At 44.0% G+C, this 23,391-nt stretch overlaps 1 protein-coding gene across 6 annotated transcripts in view; it reads left to right on the top strand.

The window, feature by feature from the left end:
• The window catches only part of Ptpn3 (protein tyrosine phosphatase non-receptor type 3), a 115,329-nt gene that overhangs the window by 88,344 nt on the left and 3,594 nt on the right, over nt 1-23,391 (top strand). For all 6 annotated transcript variants that reach the window (XM_013145869.3, XM_003463779.5, XM_063261044.1 and 3 more), the window contains 6 exons: nt 8,975-9,065; nt 9,335-9,396; nt 10,753-10,899; nt 19,440-19,568; nt 20,397-20,542; nt 21,286-21,421. In XM_013145869.3, the coding sequence (XP_013001323.1) occupies nt 8,975-9,065; nt 9,335-9,396; nt 10,753-10,899; nt 19,440-19,568; nt 20,397-20,542; nt 21,286-21,421 (711 nt within the window). The remainder of the gene's footprint in view (nt 1-8,974; nt 9,066-9,334; nt 9,397-10,752; nt 10,900-19,439; nt 19,569-20,396; nt 20,543-21,285; nt 21,422-23,391) is intronic.

Raw genomic sequence — 23,391 nt, forward strand, 5'->3', positions numbered from 1 at the left:
CAGAGGAATGTTAAGAAGACTGGGTCAAATGGACGGCTTATCGGAGAGAACCTTTCAATGAGCAGTTGCTATGTGCCAAGGGCCATTATCATCATCATATGTTATCCTTACAACAGTCCTACATACCTGCTTTCCTTATTCCCCTTGTCGAGAAAAAGAAATAGGGTTTCAGAAAGATGAAGTAACATCTCTAAGGCCTCATAATAAAAGGCAGAGAGATTGGCACCCAGGCAGCTAACTCAAGTGCATATTCACTTAACTATAATGTAGCTTTTGGAAAGTAGGAGATACTGTTGGCCTGAGAAGGCCATTGTATCACAGTAGAAGTGAAATATCTGCGGTAGCAAAGATCTAGAGTATGCCTAGCTGCACGGAACCAGACAGGACTTAAATTCTGACTTCTGTCCTTTAAAGTCTGTGACCCTGCTTCCCCATCTATGCATTAGATATCTCGTGGGTTGATGTGTAAGGGGTAGCTGAGATAAATACTTAATAGAATACCTGGTACGCGATAAGAATGCCATTAAAAGTAATGGCTGTTATTATGTAGAATCAGAGGCTCCAAGAGTCTAAGGAGCATACAACAAATGATCACATAGAACCAGACTTGAAACCCTGGGCAGTGTGACTCCAGAGTCCTAGCTCATCTGGCCTCCTTGACCACCTTCTCCAGTGCCGCTGGGAGGTGGGAAGATTGCTGATGGGGTGTGTGCTGTGTGGACAGGAGCCGGAAGGGGAGGCAGTTACCCACAACACCCATTCCATGACTCAGAGCACCTGCCCTGGGAGCAGACTGTAGACAGAGCCCCTCCTGGATGGAGAACTGGTTTCCTGTAAAGCTTGGCTTGATGTACTTTTTTATTAAGGGAATTCCCTCTCTTGGCTGTTTTGTAAACAGTTACAAATGCACTCCAGAAAGCATTTGGTTCCAGTTGTAATAAAATCACGCTTAATTATAATTAGCATTTGTAGAGCACTTTGGAGTCTACCAAGTGTGTTTCACATATGTTGTCTTAGCTGAGCCAGAATTCTTAGGAATTCTTCCTCTTTATCCTCCTCTTCCTCCTCCTCTTCCTTCTCCTCCTCCTCCTTCTCCTCCTTTTCTTCTTCTTTTTCTTCTACCTCCTCTTCCCTCTTCCTCTTCTTCCTCCTCCTCTTCTTCCCTTTCCCCTTCTCCTCTCCTCATCTATCTCCTTCTTCTCATCCTCATCCTCCTTCTCTTTCTCCATTTTCTCCTCCTCCTCCTCCTTTTTCTGATGCTTCTGCTGCTGGGGGTTTTTTTGTTTTTGCCATCCTGTGGATTGGACCTGGGACTGCCCATGCTATTTGCATACTCCACCGGTGAGCCATTCCACTCCTGCCAATATCACTCTTTTAGAAATGGAAAACCTGAAGCTCAGAGTGATTAAGGGACTTGGACAGTCACAGATTTAGTCAAACATAGAACCAGAATTACAGTCTGTGTTAAAATACCTAGCCAGCCTTGTGGCATGTGTCTATAGTCTGTACTTGGGAGGCTGAGCCAAGAGGATTGCTCGAGCCCAGAGTTTGAGACCAGCTTGGGCAACATAGGGAGACTGGCTGGAATACAAATTGAGTCCACCAGCATTAGCTTTCCATTGCCAGCCACCACCAACTCTTCACCCGCCCCCCAGTACAGCCACTCCCACCACAGTAACACTGAGCAGTTTGGCAGCATTTGTGATTGGCTTCAGGCTACCCGAATACTATAGAATGTTTAGCCAAGTTGTGGATTTTTTCTTCCTCTCATACAAAGGAGCACACTTGGGGCCATGCGGCATCCCGGTCCATTTCACCTCCGGGTCACTGTCCTGTAAGCATCACACCCATTCAGCCATAGGCTTGTTCTTCCCAGCAACTAACTTGTGGCCTAATCCACACTTCACCCTGAGTCAAGGCTCCTATTTAAGCAAAATAAAGGATACACGTTTGGTTCAGAGTTAAAAAGCTAAGTTGCTATGCTAACCTGTCCCTAATTTGAAAACCAGCTTCCCAGCAAACAAAAGAATCTCTTGTGCATGCCCATCCAGTGACCAGGTGACATGTAATTTTGGCCTCTTGCTCATTGTTAAGACCTCTTTGGAGACTTAGGGAATTTGTTTGATAGAAAATGAAGAACACAACAAGATAACGCCTACCTTCCTGGAATGATGGATTAGAGCAGTAGCCAGAGACCACCAAAGGTCATGTCCGTCTCACACCCCGCCGAACCTCCACTGCTGCATTCTCCATCTCTGTCAAGCCAGAAACCGGTGCTTCTGTCACTGACTCCTGTTCTTCCTTAGTGTCGAGAGAGCCACTGGCTCCTGTGTTCATTGCAGACCTGCATGCAGAAGGGCAAAAGTCTCAGAAAACTATGAGAGGTTTAAATTGACACGTGCCAAAAGCATTGTACCTTCAGGAGCAGAATCCATCCCTAAAAAGAGTGCTTTTTAAGTTTTCCAAAGACGTGGGTTTTTTTTTTTTTTCCTTTTTTTAAGGGAGGAAGATTATCAGTACTATGTGTCTGAAATACATGGGGCACACTGAGGCCTTCAGATAACCCTTCAGGCAGCCTGTCCATGTCCAGTGCCAGGCACCCCCTTAAAAGACATGCGTGAAAAGACATGTGTGAAAGGCCTGCAGGAGTACTGTCCAGCACACCAGCAGGGCCTACATCTGGGGCTATGTGTTGAGATAGCATTGTTGAAAGTTGGTGTTCGCTTTCCATTATTGTGACAAAGTGCCTGAGATAATCACCTTAAAAAGAAAGAATTTGTCTTGGCTCATGGTCATTTTACTCTGTTGGTTTTGGGCCTGTGTCAAGGCAGAAACATCCTGGTAGAAGTATGTGGCAGAGCAAACCTGTTCACTTCCTTGTGCCAAGAAGCAGAGAGGGAGAAAGAGGCTAGGATCCTAGTATCCTTGTAAAGTACATGGGCCCAGTCACCTAACTTCCTTCCACAAAGCCCCACTTCCCGCAACATCCACCTCCTCCCAGGCACCCATAGGCCTTAACACATGGGCCTTTGGGGGATATTTAAAATCTAAACCTAACAAAACTTCAAAATTACCAGCAACCGTATCTGTAAGTACATCTTTATGAGAAGACACGTAGATGCACCAGGTACCTTCTAATCAAGGCCACTTGTCCCCTGGCTGGGACAGTACAGAGAGGATGGATGACCACATTGTGGGCAGGCTGCTTATGAGAGGCAACACTAGCAAAACAACCTCTTGGGCTTTTACGAAGAATGAGTTCTGCTCGGTTTAATGACAGCATCATGTGTAAGAGCTTTATTTACGTAGTTTTGCATCCCTTTTTACAAGTAGTAGATGCTGTGATCCCCTCCCTCCACAGTGTTTTTCAGTTGAGCACCTCATACCTGCCAGGCAGAGTAGTGGCCTAGGGGTTACAGTGGTGAACAAAACAGGACCCCCACCTTTGTGATAGGCAAACAGGCAGGAGCTGAGTGAGGTCTTGGATCATGCCTGTAGTCCTGGGAGGGTGAGGCAGGGAGGCCCCAGTTTGAAGCCCAACAGGAGTAGAGTAGCAATTCGAGGAGACCCTGCCTTAAAGAAAAAAAGTAAAGTGCTGAGGGTGTGGTTCAGTATGAAGAACGAGGTTCAGTCTCAGAACAAAAAATAAAGCCCCTGCCTGACGCTGAACCTGGTTATTGGAGAGAATGAAAGGGATCCCCAGTGTGCGCTCTCCTCACCCACAGTCCCCTCAATTCCCTTTCCCCTCCTCCTGTCTTTTCCTCCTCGATGGGTTCTCAGCCTTGGATGTGCCAGGGAGTAGTACTTCCTTCCCTGTGCCAGTAGCCTCAGATTGGAGTTGGTTGTGAATTCGAAACCCATGTGCAGGGGATAGGGTGACTAGATTTCACAGCGCCGGCTGCAGGAGTAGAGCCAGGGGGGCCTGCAGTCTTCCCCTGAGTCTTCCCCCGGGCCTCTCTGAAGGGAAAGAAGAAACATTTGAACTCAAAACCCACGGGCTTACGATCTGTCCCACCTGGGCTGCCTCCAATTTTGTCTTTAGAGGCCAGAGCTGGAGAGATTGATGCTGTAATTTAAATACTGCTGTTCCTTAGCAACCCTTCTCAGCCATGCTTTTCATAATTTACCTTTAGTTTCAGAGCTTCTTAGAATGACACTCTGGTAGGATCGGATCAGTGCATTTTAGGACATAAAGATGAATAGTTTTGCATAAGACTAAGTGGTTTTAGAATCCTTCATCTCTGACCCTGCCTTACAGCCTCCTGGCTGTCCCCTCCTAGGACAGGGTTTGGGGACCTGTGGCTAGGAGCCCTTCTCTGCCTTACACACCTGCAACCTGGGAGTAAGTAAAGCAAGGTGTATTTTTCCAGTGAGTAGTTCCTTTAAAACCTTGTCTCAAACGAACTCTGGCCAATATCATCAAGCCTTGACTAATTCTCTTCTGACCCCGGCACTCCCAAGATGGACCTGTGTTTCCAACACATCCCTTTCCACTGTCACCCTCATATTGGAGAGTTTTTGCCCACCAGCACAGTAGCCCACAGTGGGGGAGTGTGGTTGCTACAGAGTAGCTGGAAAGCCAGCTTTCCGGCACTTCAGAGATAAGAAACCACAGATTGCTTTGGTTCTGCTCAGTATTAACCTTTGCAGAGTGGATGTAAACAGGAGTGTGTTATCAAACCTTTTAAAAGCCAAAAAACCTTAACTTAGATGTATTTACTCAGCTTTCTCTAAAATTTATGTACTTTATAATTTTTATATATATTTATTTTGTGGTATTCCTTTTTCTCACTTAAATTTAAAAGTCATTGTCATAATCCAAATAACATAGAGGTAGCCGAGATAAAAGTAGCAATCTTCTGACTGCCATCCTATTGAGTTTCTTCCTCTTAGTTATAATTTACAATTTGGTCTGTCTCCTTCCATACTTTTTTGGTATTCCTGCAAATATATTTTGTATGCATAATACACACAAGTGCATACATGCACAGAGCATTGTGCATATACCCATTGTATATACTACATGTGTTCATGGGCTCACCATTGTACATATTATTGGATAACATGCAGTTTTTGCTTCAGAATAGATGAATGGGTATCCTTAAACCTGTTTTTACTGTATCTTTTTTATTATTTGCTCAGAATTTTGTAGTATCATTGTACCACAATTATGTCAACACTTTTCCTTGTAAGGAGATGTTCAGGCTGTATCTGTTTTTCTGCAAAAAATACTGTGCTATAGATAAACTTTTCTGACATGATTCATGATGTATTTCTGTTAGATGAAACACAGAGAGGACACATTTAAAATTTTTTGAATAGTGACATAGTAAATTTCTGTTACTACTGTACAGTCCTATCAAATAGATCATTACTACTGAGATACATTTAAAATCTTAAAGCCTTTTGCTGGATCTACACTTGTCTGATAGACTTAAAGTTGATTGCACTTACACTTTTGCTATTTTTAAAAAGTTACATATATATAGGTATATCTATATAGATGTATAGCTCCTCTTCCAGGTTTGATTTATAAGTTACATTTCCTTAATTGGATTGTACCTCCATGCAGTTAGGACTAAAATGCCATTTAGATAAATGTGGCTGGCTCAGATGTCATCCTTCTGCCAGAGCCAAATCAAACCTCCAATAAATCATGTGGTTATTTCTAGAGTGAAGTCAGAGTCCATTAAAGCCTGCAGGTGTTCAGGAAGTTGTTTAGCAGCTACTGGATTGCCAGGAACTGAAACTGTACAGGTGGTCAATACCTGAGCTCTCCGAGCCTTTGGAAATTCAAAACATTCAGTAAATGTAGAAGATACAGTATTTCTAAGCCGGGCATGGTGGGTGCATGCCTGTAATCCCAGCTGTCTTGGAAGTTGAAGCAGAAAGATCACCAATTTGAGCCCAGGTGGACAGTTTAGCACAGTGGTGGCAAACCTGTGGCTCACTCCTTACTGTGTTATTGCATTTTTCTTTTAAAGACAAAAGATGTTAGCGGAGAGTTGTTTTTCTAAACTAAAACTTCAGTATTCAGGTTTAATTGCAGTGTTGGCACTTTGCAATAAATCAGTGGATTTTGCATTGCGGTTTGGCACTTGGTCTCTAAAAGGTTCCCTATACAATTTTTGTTTGTCTTTTGAGACAGGGTCTCACTATGCATTTCAGGCTGCCCTTAAACTCACAATGATCCTCCTGCCTCAGCCTCATAAGTGCTGGGATTACAGACATGCACCACCATGCTTGGCTTTGACTTAGCAGTTCAGACCCTTTCTCAAAAAATAAGGGTTAGGAATATAGCTCAGTGAGCAGGCCCTGGGTTCAATCCCCAATCCCCACAAAAGAAGATATAGCATTATTAGTGACCTCAAATCTCCATATTAATTATCTTGTGGTGAGTTCTTGGCAGATTGTTTAATAACAGTAGACTAACAAAAGCCAGTTTATAAAACAGTGCAACTTGCAAAACCATAGAAGTACGGTAGAGATAGTATCTAACCTCCCTGTTCAAAACACAGAGACATTATAGTTGAAGATACTGACCATAATAATTCTTCTACATCCTTGTGTGGCCTCTTGATTTTATGTATCAAAGTCCTTGCAAATATGCTTTGGTGCTGTAATTCTGTTGTTAAATTTATGAATTGAAAGTAACCTACTGAGCTGGGCATGGTGGTACACTCCTGTAATCCCAGCACTCTGGAGGCTAAGGCAGGAGGATTGTTGCAAGTTCCAGTTGGAATGCAAAGTGAGCCAAAGGCCAGCCTGAACTGCATAGTGAGACCCTGTCTCAAAAAGACAGAAAATAGATAAATAAAATAGCCTAATGACAAGATAGAGTAAAATAAGGTTAAAATACATTATAATAAAATAAATTATTGAGCCATTAAAAATGATCTGTGTAGAGAATATCTAATGGCTTGGGCACTAGACACTTACATAATAAGCAAGGGGAAATGGGCTTCAGAATTTTGGTGGGGAGCTGGGTGTGGGAGTACACACACACTGTAATCCCAGCATGCTGAGAGGTGAGGCAGGAGAATCACAAGTTCAAGCCCAACCCAGGAAACTGAGTGATTTAGTGAGACCCTTTCTCCAAATAAAAAATAAGACAAAAATGGCCGGCAAAGTAGCTCAGTGCAGAGGCCCTGAAATTGATCCTCTGAACTACCACTGTCTCCTCTGAACTACCACTGTCTCCTCTGAAAAGGCAGAAACAAAACGGTGGAAGTGTTTCCCAGCATCTCACACTTGTGACATGCTGAGGTCCTGCAGGGCCAGATTGTCTTGAGAAATCCTTGGCTGATCATATAAGTTTGTGCGCTTGTAGATCCTGCTTATTAGAGATTCATAGAATGTAAGGTAGAGACTTGCCGAACTTTTTCAACTTTGAAACATTTTTTTGAAGAATATTACCTTCTTTTATTTTTAACCAGTGCAAAATATTTATTCCAACTTAGTGATTTTATGCAGTAGTTTTTCTCCTCAACAGACTTATGATAACATCTTTTAAAATCAAAACAATCTTAGTCTTTGAAATCTCACAAAAATTTATATTTTAGAATCCACCCTAAATATCAAGGCTGTAAGAATAATATATTTCCAATATCCAAATATTTTACACTGTACCTAAAAGGAAAACAAAAACCAAAAAACCATATGCTTGGTTAAGGGCTAAAGTTACCCAAGCAGCCAAAAATAAAGTAAAATCTCCAAATTATTAGCATTAATTTAATACAGTTATAACTTTAACAGTCACTTTGTCATTGACAAGATTGCTTGAACTCAGGGGTGAATGCCCAGAATATTATCTTCTTTTAAGGCATTCACTTTCCATTGAATGTAGAGTGAAAAATGCCGATATATATAGTTTAGTCTCAGTTTTTGTTTCTAAAAATGTAGTGCATACATGTTTTATATATATATATATATATATATGTACCTTTATATATATATATATATATATATACATACCTTTATGTGCATCAATGTACAGAAAAGATGGAAAAATATATGAAAAGGTCTTCTCAGAGTTGTGAAATTACTGATAGTTTTTTTCCACATAACTAGCCTGAATTTCTCAAAGTTTCTGCAAAAGAAAAATATTACTGCCCGAATTGGAAAAAGAAAGTTGTTTTTAAATTTCCAGAGAGATTGTAAGAACCACCAGTGAAAAGGGACTTAGCTCTCAGGGTAGAAGAAACAGCTGTACAAAAAACAAAACATAAGTCTTGGCAGGAAGTCTGAGTTCCTCCTGCTGTCTGTGATCCTGGTCAAAGCATCTAATGTCAGGCTGTCACTTGCCAAATGAGGGCCCTGCAACACCTCTCACACATGGTGGGGAAAGTCCTGGCAGGTACTGCAACATGCTTGTGGGTGGGTAGCAAACATCATTTGTTTCGAATTTTCAGTTAGTGATTGCATACGTAGGGGACAGCTCTTTAAACGAAGCTTGCTGTGTTGGGATAAATGTTTTTACTGTAGAAATACACTTCTGAAATGATGAATGAAATGCTCCCACTTTTGAACAGAGAATATAGTTTGCCGCATCAAATCAGAGGGAAATGGGGTTTTCAAACTAATTTAGATAGACGATTTCCATTTAATTGTGAGACAGTTCTTTTTTCCCCCTCTACATGCTTTTAGCGTTTGTCAAGTAATTGTCATAAAGATAAGGTTTTACTTAACAGGATCCATTATCTGTGACTCATCCCTGTCTTTGACTTTTTTCCCCTCAAAATCCTCAAATCTAAAAAAAAAATTTTTTTTTAATTAAAGATTTAATTGGTTGGTTTCTCCTAGAATTATAGAATTTCTTTTTGAGAAGATTGTCTTTTAATATGTAACATATAATTACTTTAAAACATTAAGATTTTGGTGCCACATGTGGTAAACTTTACTGTTAAAAGTATTTCTTGAGGCTTCCTTCATAGCTGTTTCTTGCAATGATTTTACTTCTCTATTTGTCGTACAGCAACTCTACAGAAAGAAGCCAGGTTTGGCCATCACCTGTGCAAAGCTGCCTCAAAATCTGGACAAAAACAGATACAAAGATGTTCTGCCTTGTGAGTATCCAGCACGAATGCACCCTCCCCCCTGCACTGAGATAATGTTTCCCTTTTTAAACCAGATTGCCTGGTATTCTGGAACGATTTTCAGTGTGTCTGTAAACACCGGCATCTTTGCCGCAGCCGGTTCAGACTGAACAGTTGGGGAATAGTGTTTATGCTAATGAGGCAGGAGCTGCAGATGGGGCTGGGAACTGAACCCTTGTTTACTTGGTGTGACAAAAATAACGCTTAGAATAATCGGTAAATTTTCCTCTCCCCCACAGATGACACCACCCGGGTATTATTGCAGGGCCATGAAGATTATATTAACGCGAGTTATGTGAATGTAAGTGAAGAATCCAGGCATAAGAAAGAGCACGCACTTCACCATAAGGAGGGCCTGAACAGCCAGTGGGGAGCTTTGTCACTGACAAAGTGCTCCCCTGTGTCTTGCACATTTCAGCTAGACTGCCAGCCACGGGAGGGGAGACCAGTCTCATCTTACAGAGAAGAAAACTAGGGTTCAGAGAGACTGAATAATTTGAAAAGCCACGAAGCTAATAGCAGATGGGGCTGAACTGCAGCCTGTTTCCCAGTCCCTCATCCACATGCTTCGTCCAGGGCTGCTGCCGTTAAGGTGTTTGGTTTTGCCAGGGATGTTTTGGGGACTTTAAGTTACCAACACGGGTGGCTGCTCCCATGTTATTAATGTCAGCTTGCCGAAAAACAAGACCACCTCTTATATAGAATCCGAAAAAGAAAAAGGGAAAGGTTCATAGATGGACCCAGAGAAATTTTTATTCCCTCTGAAAATGCATATGAACTTCAGTTCTGTGAATTTCAGTTTCATCTAAGCCTCAGGTCAACAAACTTGTTCTGTAGAGTACCATATAGTAAATATTTGTCTTTGCATTTGAAAGGTAACCATTTAGAAAAGTTGGAAACTTCTTTGTTTGCAAAGTGCCAGGCAGGGCAGTCCTTAGGCCAGTGTCTACCAAAGCCTCCTCTGAATAAACATGATTTCTCAGATTTCATCTCAAGTTACAGCAGAATATCAAGAGCTGCTCTTTAAAAATGGTCTGATCAGTGATTCCTCTTATTCCAAGACATCTATGAGACTGGATACCCAGGCCCTCATTTCAGCATTTCTAACTGGGGGGCAGTAACCCTACAAAAAGTCTAATCTTTCTGTGTTATCCAGGATGAAGGAAGCCATGAACCCAACCACAAACCAAACCACAGATTAGGATCCTTCATTTACCTTCCCCACCTAAGAACAGTGGACCACAGTGCCAATTTGAAGCTCAGAGAGTTCTCAGTATTCTTTCACAGAAAGAACTTGGTCCAGAGGGGAAGAGCATTCTGGGTTTTCTCTACCAAGTATCATAGAATTTAATCTTAAAGATCCTTATGCTGGCACTGTTGTCAAATGCTTCACAAGGATTTTAAGAAATAACTTTGTGGGGCTGGGGATTTGGCTCAGCGGCATAAGCGCCTGCCTTGCAAGCAGGCAGACGTGAGTTCGATCCCTGGTACCGATAAAAAGGAAAAAGACAAAAAAAAAAGAAATAACTTTGTTTTTCTCATTCACTGTAAATTGATAAATATTTTCCTGGCATAATGTAAGTTAGCAAGAGAAGTTTTTAAGTTTGGCTACTTTGCAGCAATCACAGCTTCTAATACTTCACCAATCTCTTATCAGATGGAAATTCCTGCTGCTAACCTTGCAAACAAGTATATTGCCACTCAGGGACCCCTGCCACATACCTGTGCACAATTTTGGCAAGTCGTCTGGGATCAGAAGTTGTCCCTGATTGTCATGTTGACAACGCTCACAGAGCGAGGACGGGTAAGTGGCTTGGTTTTCAGTCCAGATGTATGCAGTGTGGTGCTGTGCCGTGCAGAACGTAGAGCCCAGGGCTGGAATAGGGGTACTGGTTCAGCCCCCATGTGACCCATAAATCTCCTGTTTGGACCAAATAGACACCTCCAAGGACTATCTTCCTCTTGGAAGACAGTCAGGGAAGGGTCCATTTTAACAAGCCAGAAGGCAATTTCCTCTTGCCTCATCCTCTCTGCCACAAAACTGTGTGTTAGTTGTGGCTTCACCCTTCCAAGAAAGTGCAGGAGCTGAAGGAGCAGTGTACCGCATAAATAGTGGCTGTAAAAAGTAAGAAGAATTCCGTACCATTTTCCACAAAAACAGATCACTGTTTACATAACGGAAGTCAGTGTGTGAAAGATACTTTTATCATGAAATCCCTACCTTCTGGATACATCTGCATATGTTCATTATGAAGTGTGTATTCAGAAACACATGCCAAAATCAAATAGCATTTTGAACCACCTGATAGTGTGCATGCCATTTTCTCTAAAGATTTCCTCCCCAGTGTGTAGTTCAGAATGCCATAATCATGTTGAAACTGAGGTTACACAGGAATTGGAATGGCTAGTACTTTGGAGAACAGTCTACTATTTTCTCATTTGAAACAATATCTAAGATTTCCTACTAATTCTGGAGTCCCATAGGTAGCAGAGAACTTTTACATGTGTTTTCCCAGACGGATAGCTTACCAACTCTGCTGAAATACTTTGAGTCTGTCTTGTGGGTGCTCAGCTCTAGCTTTTTAAAAATTTCTTTTCACAATGAATGGGTCACTTTTAACTTCCACCTTATTTAGTTGTGCAACAGAGAAAACACAATCTACATTCCCCTCTACTCTGTGTGATACCCCTTCAGTTACCTGAAAATAACCCTGGGCTTCCATTAAGATCATGGTTAACAGAAAGCATGTGGACCTTGTCCTAATTTCAGCTCTGAGTCCGTTTCTCCCCTTTAACACTTGTGCTGGTCAATTTTCCCATTGCTGGAACACAATATCCAGCACTCATAATTTACAGAAGGAAATGTTCCATTTAGCTTATGGTTTGGGAGGATTATGCCAATAGTAAAACAGGGACAGACAGTCCCAAAAAGGGACATCATGGCAGACAGAGCAAAGATGTTTATTTCATGGTGGTCAAGAACAGTACCAGGGAAGAATGGGTGAGAGACCATTTGTACTATTCAAAACCATGGCTTACCCAGGAGCGTACTTTCTAATCTAGTAGCCGTTTCTTAACCCAGTAAAGTTGACGTATCAGGATTGAGAGTCATAATGCACTTGTCAACTTCACACCCAAAGATATCTCCTTAAACCAGACTTAATCTACAAATAAAAACAATAGCAAATTCATAATTCGACCTAACATAACTATCTCTCATACAACCAGAAATACAATAGTCCTGTCCCCATCTCAACAGTTCCAGCATATTTCAAAAGTTCAAGTCCCTTCTGAGTCTCAAGGCAGCCTCTTGTTCTGAAGCTCTGTAAAAATCAAAAACAGGTTACATGTTCCCAAGGTGCAGTGCCATAGGGCAGTGATGGTGAACCTTTTAGAGACCAAGTGCTCAAACTGTAACTCAAAACTCACTTATTTATTACAAAATACCAATACCACTTAAACCTGAATACTGAATTTTTAGTTTAGAAAACACAACTCTGCTTTAGCATCTTTGATCTTAACATAGTATGGGCCAGGATATAATTTATCAGCACAGCACCTGCCTGGAAAGCAGGTCTTGAATTCAATTGCCAATACCAAAACAAAACAAAACACATACCAACATGCATGCCATAGGTTCGCCACCACTAGTATAGGATAAACACGCCCATTCCAGGGACTGTCTTCTCAAAGGAAAGGTTTAAACTTTTGCACCCTTGTCCTTGCAATACCTGAGGTCTTGCTGGTTAATGAGGTGCCCTCACCTTTCTTCTTGTTCCTGTACAAACTGCTTTCTTTTTAATGATATGAACCTCTTTGCTAGCCACACCTCCTTTGGCCTCAACTTTATACAAGGTTCTTTCTGGGTCAAAATTTATGTTTTTCAAAATAATTTTGCTTGGCTTTTGGCCCACAATTCTTATTACAAATCTAGCTAAAAGTAGCCAATAATGCCAATGCCAATGCCAATGCCACAGCCTAAATGTTAGATTATTGTAAAATCTCCGTTACAGATTATCCAGTGCCCTCAATCTCAGTTTCCTGCATAGTCTCAGGACATGGGCAGAATGAAGACAAATTTCCAGCCTGAGTGTGACACACAGCCTCTAATCCATCTGCCAGTGGAGTCCTTGTTTTCAACTGAAATCACCTGATCCTGGCCTTCACTGTCAGTATTCAGGTTTTTTGAGCTCTGACTGGAGTCACCTGCCCATTAAACTATTAAGGCAGTTGAATATTTCTATAGCCCATGTCGCCAGAGCTTTCTAAACTTTCACAAACCAGTTCCAGTGCCTTCAAAACTACATAGTGAGGTATAGACATAGCACCAACCCAACTCCTGGTACCAATTTCCTATATGAATCAGGTTTTCTGCTGCTGGACACAGTGCCTGATTCCCACAATTTAAAAGAAAAGTTTAATTTGGTTGACAGTTTCCATCTGTAGTCATCTGACTCCAAGTCATACCAGAAACATCATACCAGAAGGGTGTGGCAAAGCAAGGTTGCTTAGTTCTTGGCAGCCAAGAAGCAGAAGAGGGGAACAGTGCCAGAGCACCAAGGGTTGAAGGTCACAGATCCTAAGGCAATACCTGTGTGACCCAGCCAGACATACCTGGAAGTGTGCTCCAGCAATGCCCAGGGCAATTCCCAAAGCCAGCGAAGCTGGAACTCCACCTTAATCACCACAGTACTAATGCCCTTGACTCTTGGAACCTTAATCCAGCACCCTAGAACCAGACTAGACTGAAAGCACGGTTCCTTTTGAGAAAGTAGCATCTCTCACCCTCAGCTGTCCTGAATGTTCCATGAAGATAGTAACAGTGCCTCCTTTGAAGGGTTGCTGAAGCCGGAGGCAGTACACATAAAGGGCTTAGAGAACTGTATCACACGTGTTCAACAGATACTGCTTCGGTGCTGTTATTATCCTCATTGGTTGGACTCAGTCCTCAGTTGTGTCCTTTAAGAAGCTCTGTGGGGCTTCCTTATTTCTTTGTGTTAGCTCATTTCTCACTTTGTGTTACTCAGGCTTGATCAGAATGTTTTCTTATCACTTAAATGACTGACAGAAAAGTGTAAGTGTCTCAGGAGGCAGGAGCAGCTCCTCCTGAATGCTGCAAATCCTGACAGCTCTGTTCTCATCTCCTGTTTCTCCATCTCCTCTACCTAGTTACCAGAGAGACTGTCTGAGGCTCAGCTGAAATCACTATGCAACAGCTCTGGTACCACCTGATCTCTTTGTCTGGAAGTCTCATTCTTATCTATTTTAGTTGTAGTTAGTTTTTAAATTCTGTTTTTATGAGAAATGAAGGTGAGATGGACCCTTTTTGAATTTAAGGAACCCCAGCGGGCTCACCGTCCCTCCCTAGTTTTCTCAGTGCCTACAGCTCTCTGTGTCTGTGGTGTGGGGGATAGGGAGACATACTCTGCAGCCATCCTGAGTTCGAATCTTGTCTCTACTTCTACCCGTGTGGCTGATCTACTCCATAAAGTGAAATAAAACCCAACCTACTTCGTTGGATTGTGGGAAAACTGAATGAATTCATGTAGGAAACCGCTAGGAAGAATGGTTGCCATGTAGTAAACATATAAATATTAGCAGTAACAACAGTAGTAATTTCAGTTCTACCTTAATGACTGTTACTAGACCTGAACTATATGTGTTTTTCAGTCTTACTCTTTTTCTTTAAATGGACTCACCTTTTGTTGATAATAATAAATTTCCTTCGAAACATATTTCTTAAGTAGAAGTTGGTATCCATTGTCATAAATAGAAGATATATAGAAAAATATAAAGGCTACAAAACAAAACATTAGCAAATTCTGAACACTCTTGCTTTCCAGAGAGCCCTCCAGACTCAACTTGAAGCCTGCACTTTCTCACTCTTGGTCTCTATTATAAAAGTAAAAGTAATGTTGAAGTGGTTCTAGACCCAAACTGAGGTTCTCTCCTTGGCACACTCTGAAATACCACATGAGACAAAAGTCCTTTCCCGACACGCTGGTCTGTTCTCCACCACCTAATGTCCCGCCGGTAAGCCACCCTCGACATCCCACACTGGAACTTCAGACAGTAGACAGTGGTCCTTTGATTTCCTATTCTACTGCCCTCCCTTATTCTCTTACTTTGGTTGCTCGTGCTCAGATTTCCTAGGCAGCAGTTTATGGAGGTGCCACCCTACTCTCCTATGAGGCTTTTGGTTTATAATGGTACTTCTTAGAGCCAACACCTGAATCTATTCAGGCAGCTCCGTGCTGTCACCAGCTGCTTATCTGTGTTGGGCTTCTCTTTCCCATTTCCAACTGGACGATCATTCTTCTGAGAGGAAGGAGCGCTCCCCACAGGAACAGCTTGGTGACAGATGATCCACCCTGGACAACCGCCCCTTCCTTCCCTTGCTCCACTTGGTCCCGCTCAGGAGAAAAGACCTTTTCTGCTCCACGTACTCATCCAGGTCCTGCCCCTCCTGCTCCATGCTTTGCCTTCCCTCTCTTTTGTTGGTGTTTGCTTTGAACCTGAGCTCGTCAGAGGTCCCCATGTGACCTGGCACCTTTCTTTGTTGCTTGTCCTTTCTCCCTGACCGAACTCATCTGTAGCTCCATCAGTATCCTGTAGGAGACACTCTCATCTTCCAGGCCTCCCATTCCCTTTTCCCTTTTGCATCTCTGGCCCTGGGGACTTTTCCTCTTGTTTATCAGTTTTAGAAACTGATCTTCCAAATTCCAGGGTGCATGTTTCCCCTGCTCCTGTTACTGACTCCCGGAGACCAGGCTCTTTGTCCGTGTCTCCTCCTCGTCACACCCTGTACTTTTTCCAGAGTTGGTTGTTCCAGGCAGCAGCTTCGCCCCTCTTCTTTTCCAAGTGATAGAATTTACAGCATATCCTCTTTGCTTTCTCCTATGTTGTTCTATTGGTAGGGGGGACTCCTGGGTCAGAGGAGGCATTGAAATCCTGGAGCCATCACTTTTAACTGTATAGCCTCACACCAGATTGTAAGCCTGAGTTTTATTATCCCTAGACAGAAGGTAATGCTCATGTCTTGGGTGCTTTGGAAGGTAAGAGCACACTACACTGGAGCTGCCCATGGCAGGTGTTCTGTGTGGTGATTCCCCATCCTTTTTGTCCTCACCCTGCTGGGCCAGAGACAAATGGATTTGTCACTCCAGAGTAATACTGACAGGCCCCAATGGTCATGAGGGTGATGCAGAGTGGTGAGAAGAGCTTTGGGACAGCGCAGTGCTATTAGGTGTTGCCTGCTGTTTGTCACAGTGTGTTTGGTAAAGTGTGCTCAGCGCTATAAGCTTCCTCTGCTGGGAGCTTACTTTTGACTCACGTTTAGTCCAGCCTACTCGATGATCCAGCAAATGGAGCTGGGCACTGACTCCTTCATCATCTGATCCCAACCCTGTCTTCACTTCCTGACAGGACACATCTACCCAGGTACCCTCACATAGCAATCAGTTGCCCAAAGTCACCAGCCCAAGGTGTGCTCACACGTGCAGCCAAGCCCTCGGACCCACCATCCTGGCTGGCGTAAATCTGCTCAGTCACCCAAGCTAAAAATAGGCCTTGACTCTTCCTTTTCCCCCATTTCCCATATCTGCTTGCCATGCTCTGCCACCACTGACCATCTGCAACTCACACATTTCCTTTCCTCAGTCCCCATGGTGATGCCTGCCCTCAGAGCCTTTATATTTCTCCCATCCGCAGCCTCCCTTGGGGACACAGCTTTGAGAGAGACATTGCCAGAGGTCAGCCTAGTACTGCATTTTACCCTCAAGCCCTCGGCAGGCTCCTTGCCTCACTCATGTTGGAAGCATCAGCCTGAATCCAGGGCATCTGTTCTACCTCATCCGTGACTCACCTCTACCGGTGCTTTTCTTTAAAGACACACATAACTGCTACCAAATTTGAGAATGGCTCGAGGAAATACCATGCCAAGTCCACCTCACTTTCGCATGCTCAAAATTGCTTGTTGTCTCAGAAAGATAGCAAGTTTTTCACCATAAAACCTTCTCTGTTGGGTCAGTGACCATCCCGTCAAAACCCAGCTGCTCTGTATTCCCGAGGTAATGCTCTTTCCCCACCAGGAACCCAGCCTTCAGCACATTCCTTCTGCACACATGAGCACACTCTTTTCTAAGGCTACTGCAGCAGTCAGCTTTCCCTCCCTGAACTCCCTTTGCAAAACCACATGATAGCTTGCAGCTGGAAGAAAACAGTCTCCACTCGGCCTGTGAATTCCCAGAAAGACATCATTCTGAGCTCTTCTGGCGGCATCTGCTGTGATTGCGTGTCAGGAGCCAGTTGCCCACAGACCAGCTGCACTGTCCATCGCCCTCTCCTCCCTGCAGAGCCAGGCCTTACGGACATTACCTCTTCCGTCTCACCACCTGCAGAGCTGCAATTTCTTTCCATTTCATATCCACCAGGCTGCATTCATAGCTACACAGTGTAACTTGGGTTCTGCCCTCATTCCTGAACATAAGATCTGATACAGGTCAATGCATTCTTTGAGTCTTGTTTTCTTCATGTGGACAACAGAGCACCCACCTCAGGGAATTGTTTCAATCCCAAGATAAAATGGGCTAAGTGAGAATGCTCCACACCAGCAGCAGCTGTGTGGACACTGGGTTTCCAAATGCACAGTCATGCTCAAGATTACACAGTTGGTTAGTAGATCTGATTAACCAGGATTAAAACTCAGTACCTCCACAAACCTCTTGTTTTTCCACTACCCACCCCCATGCTTTCAGATCCAGAAACCTAAAATCTACTGATCAGAGATCAAGAAGGAGTCCAGTTCCTATCACTCACTGCACAATGAATATCCTTCAGGCATATCTTCCCGCTGTGGGTGAGAGCCTAGGCAGCCTACAGGGCAGTTTTTGCCTCCTGTACAGGTGAAGAGAGACAGACAGATGGATACAGAGCCTGTGTTTATAGACTCTGTCTGCAGTCCTACAAATAGCAGCCGCTTCCTGCCTAAGGGAAGTTGGGAAGTGGCTTCTAACCAAGATACTGACATTCTCCATTTCAAAGTAAATTCTCAATTCCAGCTTCCCAGCAGCATACTTTCATTTCAGATATTCACTGTGATATTTAAAATAAGGCTGGAAAAGCTGTTTCCAGACAAATTCCATGTGCCTGTTGGTTACGCTACCTTTTCACTGTAAACAAGTGTAATTTTTACTTACGATGGTCTAACTGTAGGCTTGGGGAAATTTTTTTCGTTTTTAGTAAGGCTTGGTGTCTCATGCCTGCAGTCCCGGTTGAGGCAAGAAGATCTCTCAAGTCTAGGAATTTGAGACCATCCTGGGAACATAAAGGATGCGCTACCCTTTAAAAAATTGTAGAGTCAGAATTTGACTAATGGTGGAACTATGATAGGATGACAGTGTAGCTTTGCATTTGGCTTAGAAGCCAGAGCCAGGAGCCACAGTGGCCTATGAAGGAAGCTGCAGGCCTTAAAAGGGAACAGAACACCAGAAAGATGGTGGCGTGAGCCACCCTGTGGGAAAGCCACAGTCATAGCAGGAGATGCTGTGGAGTGCTGCAGGATGAGCCCTGGACTGTGTCACACCAGCTGTGGCCTTGAAATAATCCTCCAGGTTCCTAGTCTGCTCTACAGGGAGTCTTGGTTCCAAGGAGAATTATCTATGAAAGTCTTTGAGGGCCTGGGAAATGTTAGGATATTTCTTTTTCAGCTTAGGAATTTCCTGATTTAGATTTTTGGGGAATCTTTGACCATCCTTATTTAGGTTGCTGTAGATCCCATAACAACAGCAGTAACGGTGGCCACCACTAACCTGACTGTCAAGGGAAGAGCAGCGCTGCACAACCTCTCCAGCCTCTGCTACTGTCCGGGTGGAGAGGTGGCAGGTGTGGCCTCTATCTTCCAAGTGACAATAGAGTTGACTCCTTTGAAGTCACCCATCTGACAAGTGGAGGAGGAGTCCTGTTAACACCCAATTGCACGCTCTTGACTGCCCTGCCTGAGAGGGTAGGGGTGTGGGTAGGGGAGTGGATGGAGTTGTTAGCCTGCATCTGTGGCCTCTCTTATCCTTCTGTCAAATGAGTCCTGGAGAGGTAGGGAAAGAGTCTCTTCTCCTCCTGTAGCTGTGGACCCCGGCCTGGTTGGCCCCTGGAAAGCTGAAGAGGATGGAGGTTCCTCTTTGCCCCAGCCCAGAATAAGTCCACAGCACATGGGCTTACCCAAGTTCTCTCCCCATGTTGGCTCTCACTGGGTCTACCTGGCAGGATGCCTGGCTGGTCTGTCTGTCTGGTTAACTACCCTGGTGCACCCCCACGGAGGAGGCCCACACACACCATGGTTTCTTACAGACCAAATGTCACCAGTACTGGCCTGACCCCCCTGATGTTATGGACCACGGCATCTTTCACATCCGGTGTCAGTCAGAGGACTGTACCATCGCCTATGTGTCCCGAGAAATGCTAATCACAAACACTGAGGTAAGCAGGAATAGATAGAAAGGCAGCAGCTACTGTGAGCCCAGGTGGGGCCACCCTACCGTGTCTGCTCTGTTTGAACCTGATGAGGATACCGGTAAACAAACAGGATAGCCTATCAGGGAGCCAGGCTGCTGTATATGACAAAACCATTCACAAGGGGGTGGGGCTGTTGGCAGAGGGATGATGGACACACAGAATGGGTACATCCATGCCATAACCAGTGTTAAGCCTTACAAAGCGAGGACATTCTGACACTAGCTACATACAACACGGAAGAACCTTGACATTATGCTAAGTGAAATAAGCCAGTCACAGAAGAACAAATGCTTAGGGTCCCATTTGTGTGACATACCTAGAATATGAAATTCACACAGACAGAAAGGAAAATGGTAGTTGCCAGGGCCTTCGGGAGGAGGGAGAGTGGGAAGTTATAATATAATGGGTACAGAGTTTGAGTGACAGAACAAAGTTCTGGAAATAGTAGTGATGAGTACAACATTGTGAATATACATAATGCCCCTAAAATTTACCTTTTAAAATGGTTAAATGGCAAACATGATGCTACACGTGTCTCACCAGAGTCATTTAGTATAAAATGGCCCACATGGCAAAGTACCATAGGAGCACCGGAAAGAAATCACTGTGCCAGAGAGAGGGAATGCCACTCTGCCAGAGGAGACTGAGGGGTGGGAGGACAGCGGGATGGCAGGCCATAGCAGGGCTGTGCACAGCGGGGAGAGCACGCTAGGGACTGGGCCACCTGGCTGACAGCGAAGAGGCAGGGCCCACCGTCTAGATTGACTCACCCAACCCACTCCATCTTCACAGACCGGGGAGGAACACACAGTGACACATCTACAGTATGTGGCATGGCCCGACCACGGTGTGCCTGATGACTCCTCAGACTTTCTGGAATTTGTGAACTCTGTGAGGTCCCTGCGGGTGGATGGTGAGCCGGTCTTAGTTCACTGCAGGTACAAAATATGACTTGTTCTACTTTGCTTTATTTTTATACATGCACCCCTTGGGAGAGGCCTGGAGTAGTTAGTAGACATCTAACCCACCCTAAATCCCGTAAAATCATAGGCTTTTACCAAGCCCTATTTTGTTTTCTTAACAATTTCTACAGATTTGGAATTTTCTGAAATAAAGATTCGAGTATAGCCCAAAGCTATAAAGAGGAATGTCCTACCCACATCTGTCCTACTGGTGTCAAGTCTACTGGCCTGCACACCATCTGTGAATAAGAAAGGGAGGTGGGATTTATTTAATGGTGACTTGATTTCTCTTCATTGATCATTAAGCCCCCAGTCTCAGGATCCATGAGGATGAACTTTTTTTCTGCCAGTCTTAGACAACCGAGACTCTGTGCTTTATATTATTTTTGGTTGTTTCATTTTGCTGGTACTAGAAACTGAACCCAGACCCTTCACACTGAGCTACATTTCTCTTTGGGTTTTGTTGTTGTTGTTGTTGTTTAAGTTTGAGATAGGATCTTGCTCAGTTGCCTGAGCTGGGCTCAAACCTTTGGTCCTCCTGTCTGAGCCTCCCAGAGTGCTGGGATTACAGGCATGCACCACCACACCTGACCATGCTTTGTATTCTTGAAGCCCAGGCTCCTTCTGAGTTAACTTGGGCACTAGTTAGAGGTTCAGCTGGGCAGTGTGGAACCGCTGCTTGGGTAGATCACAAGACTCTGCTTCTCTCCCCTTTCCAGTGCTGGAATAGGTCGAACTGGTGTGTTGGTCACTATGGAAACAGCCATGTGCTTAATTGAGAAAAATCTACCAGTTTGTCCATTGGATATTGTCCGAAAAATGCGAGACCAGCGTGCCATGATGGTGCAGACATCAGTGAGTAGAAATTCAGTAGTTAAAATAGTAGTAGTGGTCAGCACTTCCTTAACTCTTGCACTGAACCGGGCTTGAGGAAGATTCTGTGGGTCAAGAGACTGAGGCTCAGAGGATGGAGTCCTTGCCTGAGGTCCTAAATCTTGTCAGATAATCCACAACTCCAGAGTCCACACCCATCTGACTCCTGTATTTTGCTGCCTGTGACATCTGCCTTGACGTTTGCCCATCAGTGTAAAGCAAGGTCATTGAAGCTTTCACCGCAGTACTTCCCTCCTCTCATCCTGTGGGCTCTCGTCCACCTGCTTTGTGCCTGGGTACTTGGCCCTGCAGATATGCTCAAGACTGTGGAATTTCAAAAGCCTCAATGTGGTGTAGAAAGAGCATGATTCAGGCTCTTGTATGTTTTGAGTGACTTTTGGATAGTCTCTTACCCTCTCTCCAAGCCTCAGTTTCCCCATCTACAAAATGTAGGTCACCACCCCACATTTGTTCATTCATTCAGCAGATAATTATGCAAGTAGAGGAGACCCCAAAGTGTATCTAATAGAACTGGATTAGTCTGTTACAAATCTCAGCAGCAGCGGGAGAAGTTCAAAGGTGTCTAAGAGCACACGGTAAGTGTCCAAAGCAGACTTCAGAAAGTCAAGGAAGACTTTCTGGAGGAGTGGCCACTGGGACACCATTCCTAAAGTTGGTGCCAAAGAATTAGCAAAGACAGGAAAAGGAACTCGGTGTCCTAGCCAGCTCTATGTCCTCACACGCTTGTGCACAAAGTTCATAAGATATCCCTACTAGACTGAATCCTTATAGTTTTATGTTCATAACCAGGTAATCTGGATAAGAGAAAAAACCACCTTTTGTGTTTAACACCATTCTCTTCCCTGTTTTGTGGTATGAAGACCTCATTTGTAGTTAAAAAAGAAAGAGTCCATCACCTTGGTAGATTTTCCTAGCTGGAGAAATTTTATCTAAATGCTCTGGTTTTTCCCTTGTTCACATTTGTAAAACAGACTTCTTGGGTGTTTGTTAATAATATAGTCAGTGCTGTGCATCTGTGGGTTCCATACCTGAAGACTTAATTGAGGACTTTAATTGATTTAAAAAAAAAAAAGAGAGAGTAACACCTTGGTACACAAGCACTGATGTTTGCAGACAGTTCAGTTCACAATTTCTGCATCAGGTGACAAACAGACCACAGCCATCTTCCCTACACAAACATGAAAACATTCATCTTCCCCCAAATTATAAAAAAATTAAGTTCATAAATGGAAGTACCATTCTATTAGGACAGCTTGTGTCTGTAAGGAATACATTCAACCTATTTTCACATCCTTATTCTTTAAACAGTACGATATAACAACGATTTACATCATGTTGGTATTGTAAGTGTCTAGAGAAGATTTCAGTATGCAGGAGAATATGTAAGAGATTTGAGCAGCTGTGGATTTGGGTGTCTGCAGGTTGTCCTGGAGCCAGTCACCCATGGCTCCTGAGAGATGACCGCAGAGCATCTGTCAGTGGCTCCCCTGGGGAACACAAGACCCAGACTCCTTGCCCACTAGTACAGTGCCCCACAGCCAGATCCTGGCCCATTTCCTAGCCCCCACACACTGGCTTGGGAGTTCCAGGACAGGACCTTGGGACCCTGCCTAGGCTTCTCAGAAATGGACTGTCCTCGTCAGGGCTTCCATACTGTTGCTGACATGAGGAGCCACACTTTGGGGACCTTTGCTCCATCCCCACTTGCCCCAGATGGCCACTCCTCCCCCATCCCACTTCGGTAACCCGCCCCCCATGTCTGTCTGGGGCAGCTCACCCCATGTAGGAGTTAGGAGGCCACACAGATGCATGGCCTGCGCTCTTCCCTGGCATGTGGCCTAAGGTTGGCACTCAGGAAACAGCTAGAAATGATGGGGAGACTTGTGTGCGTGTTGTGACGTGGTGTTCCTGGAGGCCTTGGACTTGACAGC

Source organism: Cavia porcellus, unplaced genomic scaffold (assembly GCF_034190915.1).
Source record: "Cavia porcellus strain 051 isolate PalLab524CR breed Dunkin Hartley unplaced genomic scaffold, mCavPor4.1 scaffold_1, whole genome shotgun sequence".
Lineage (NCBI taxonomy): Eukaryota > Metazoa > Chordata > Mammalia > Rodentia > Caviidae > Cavia > Cavia porcellus.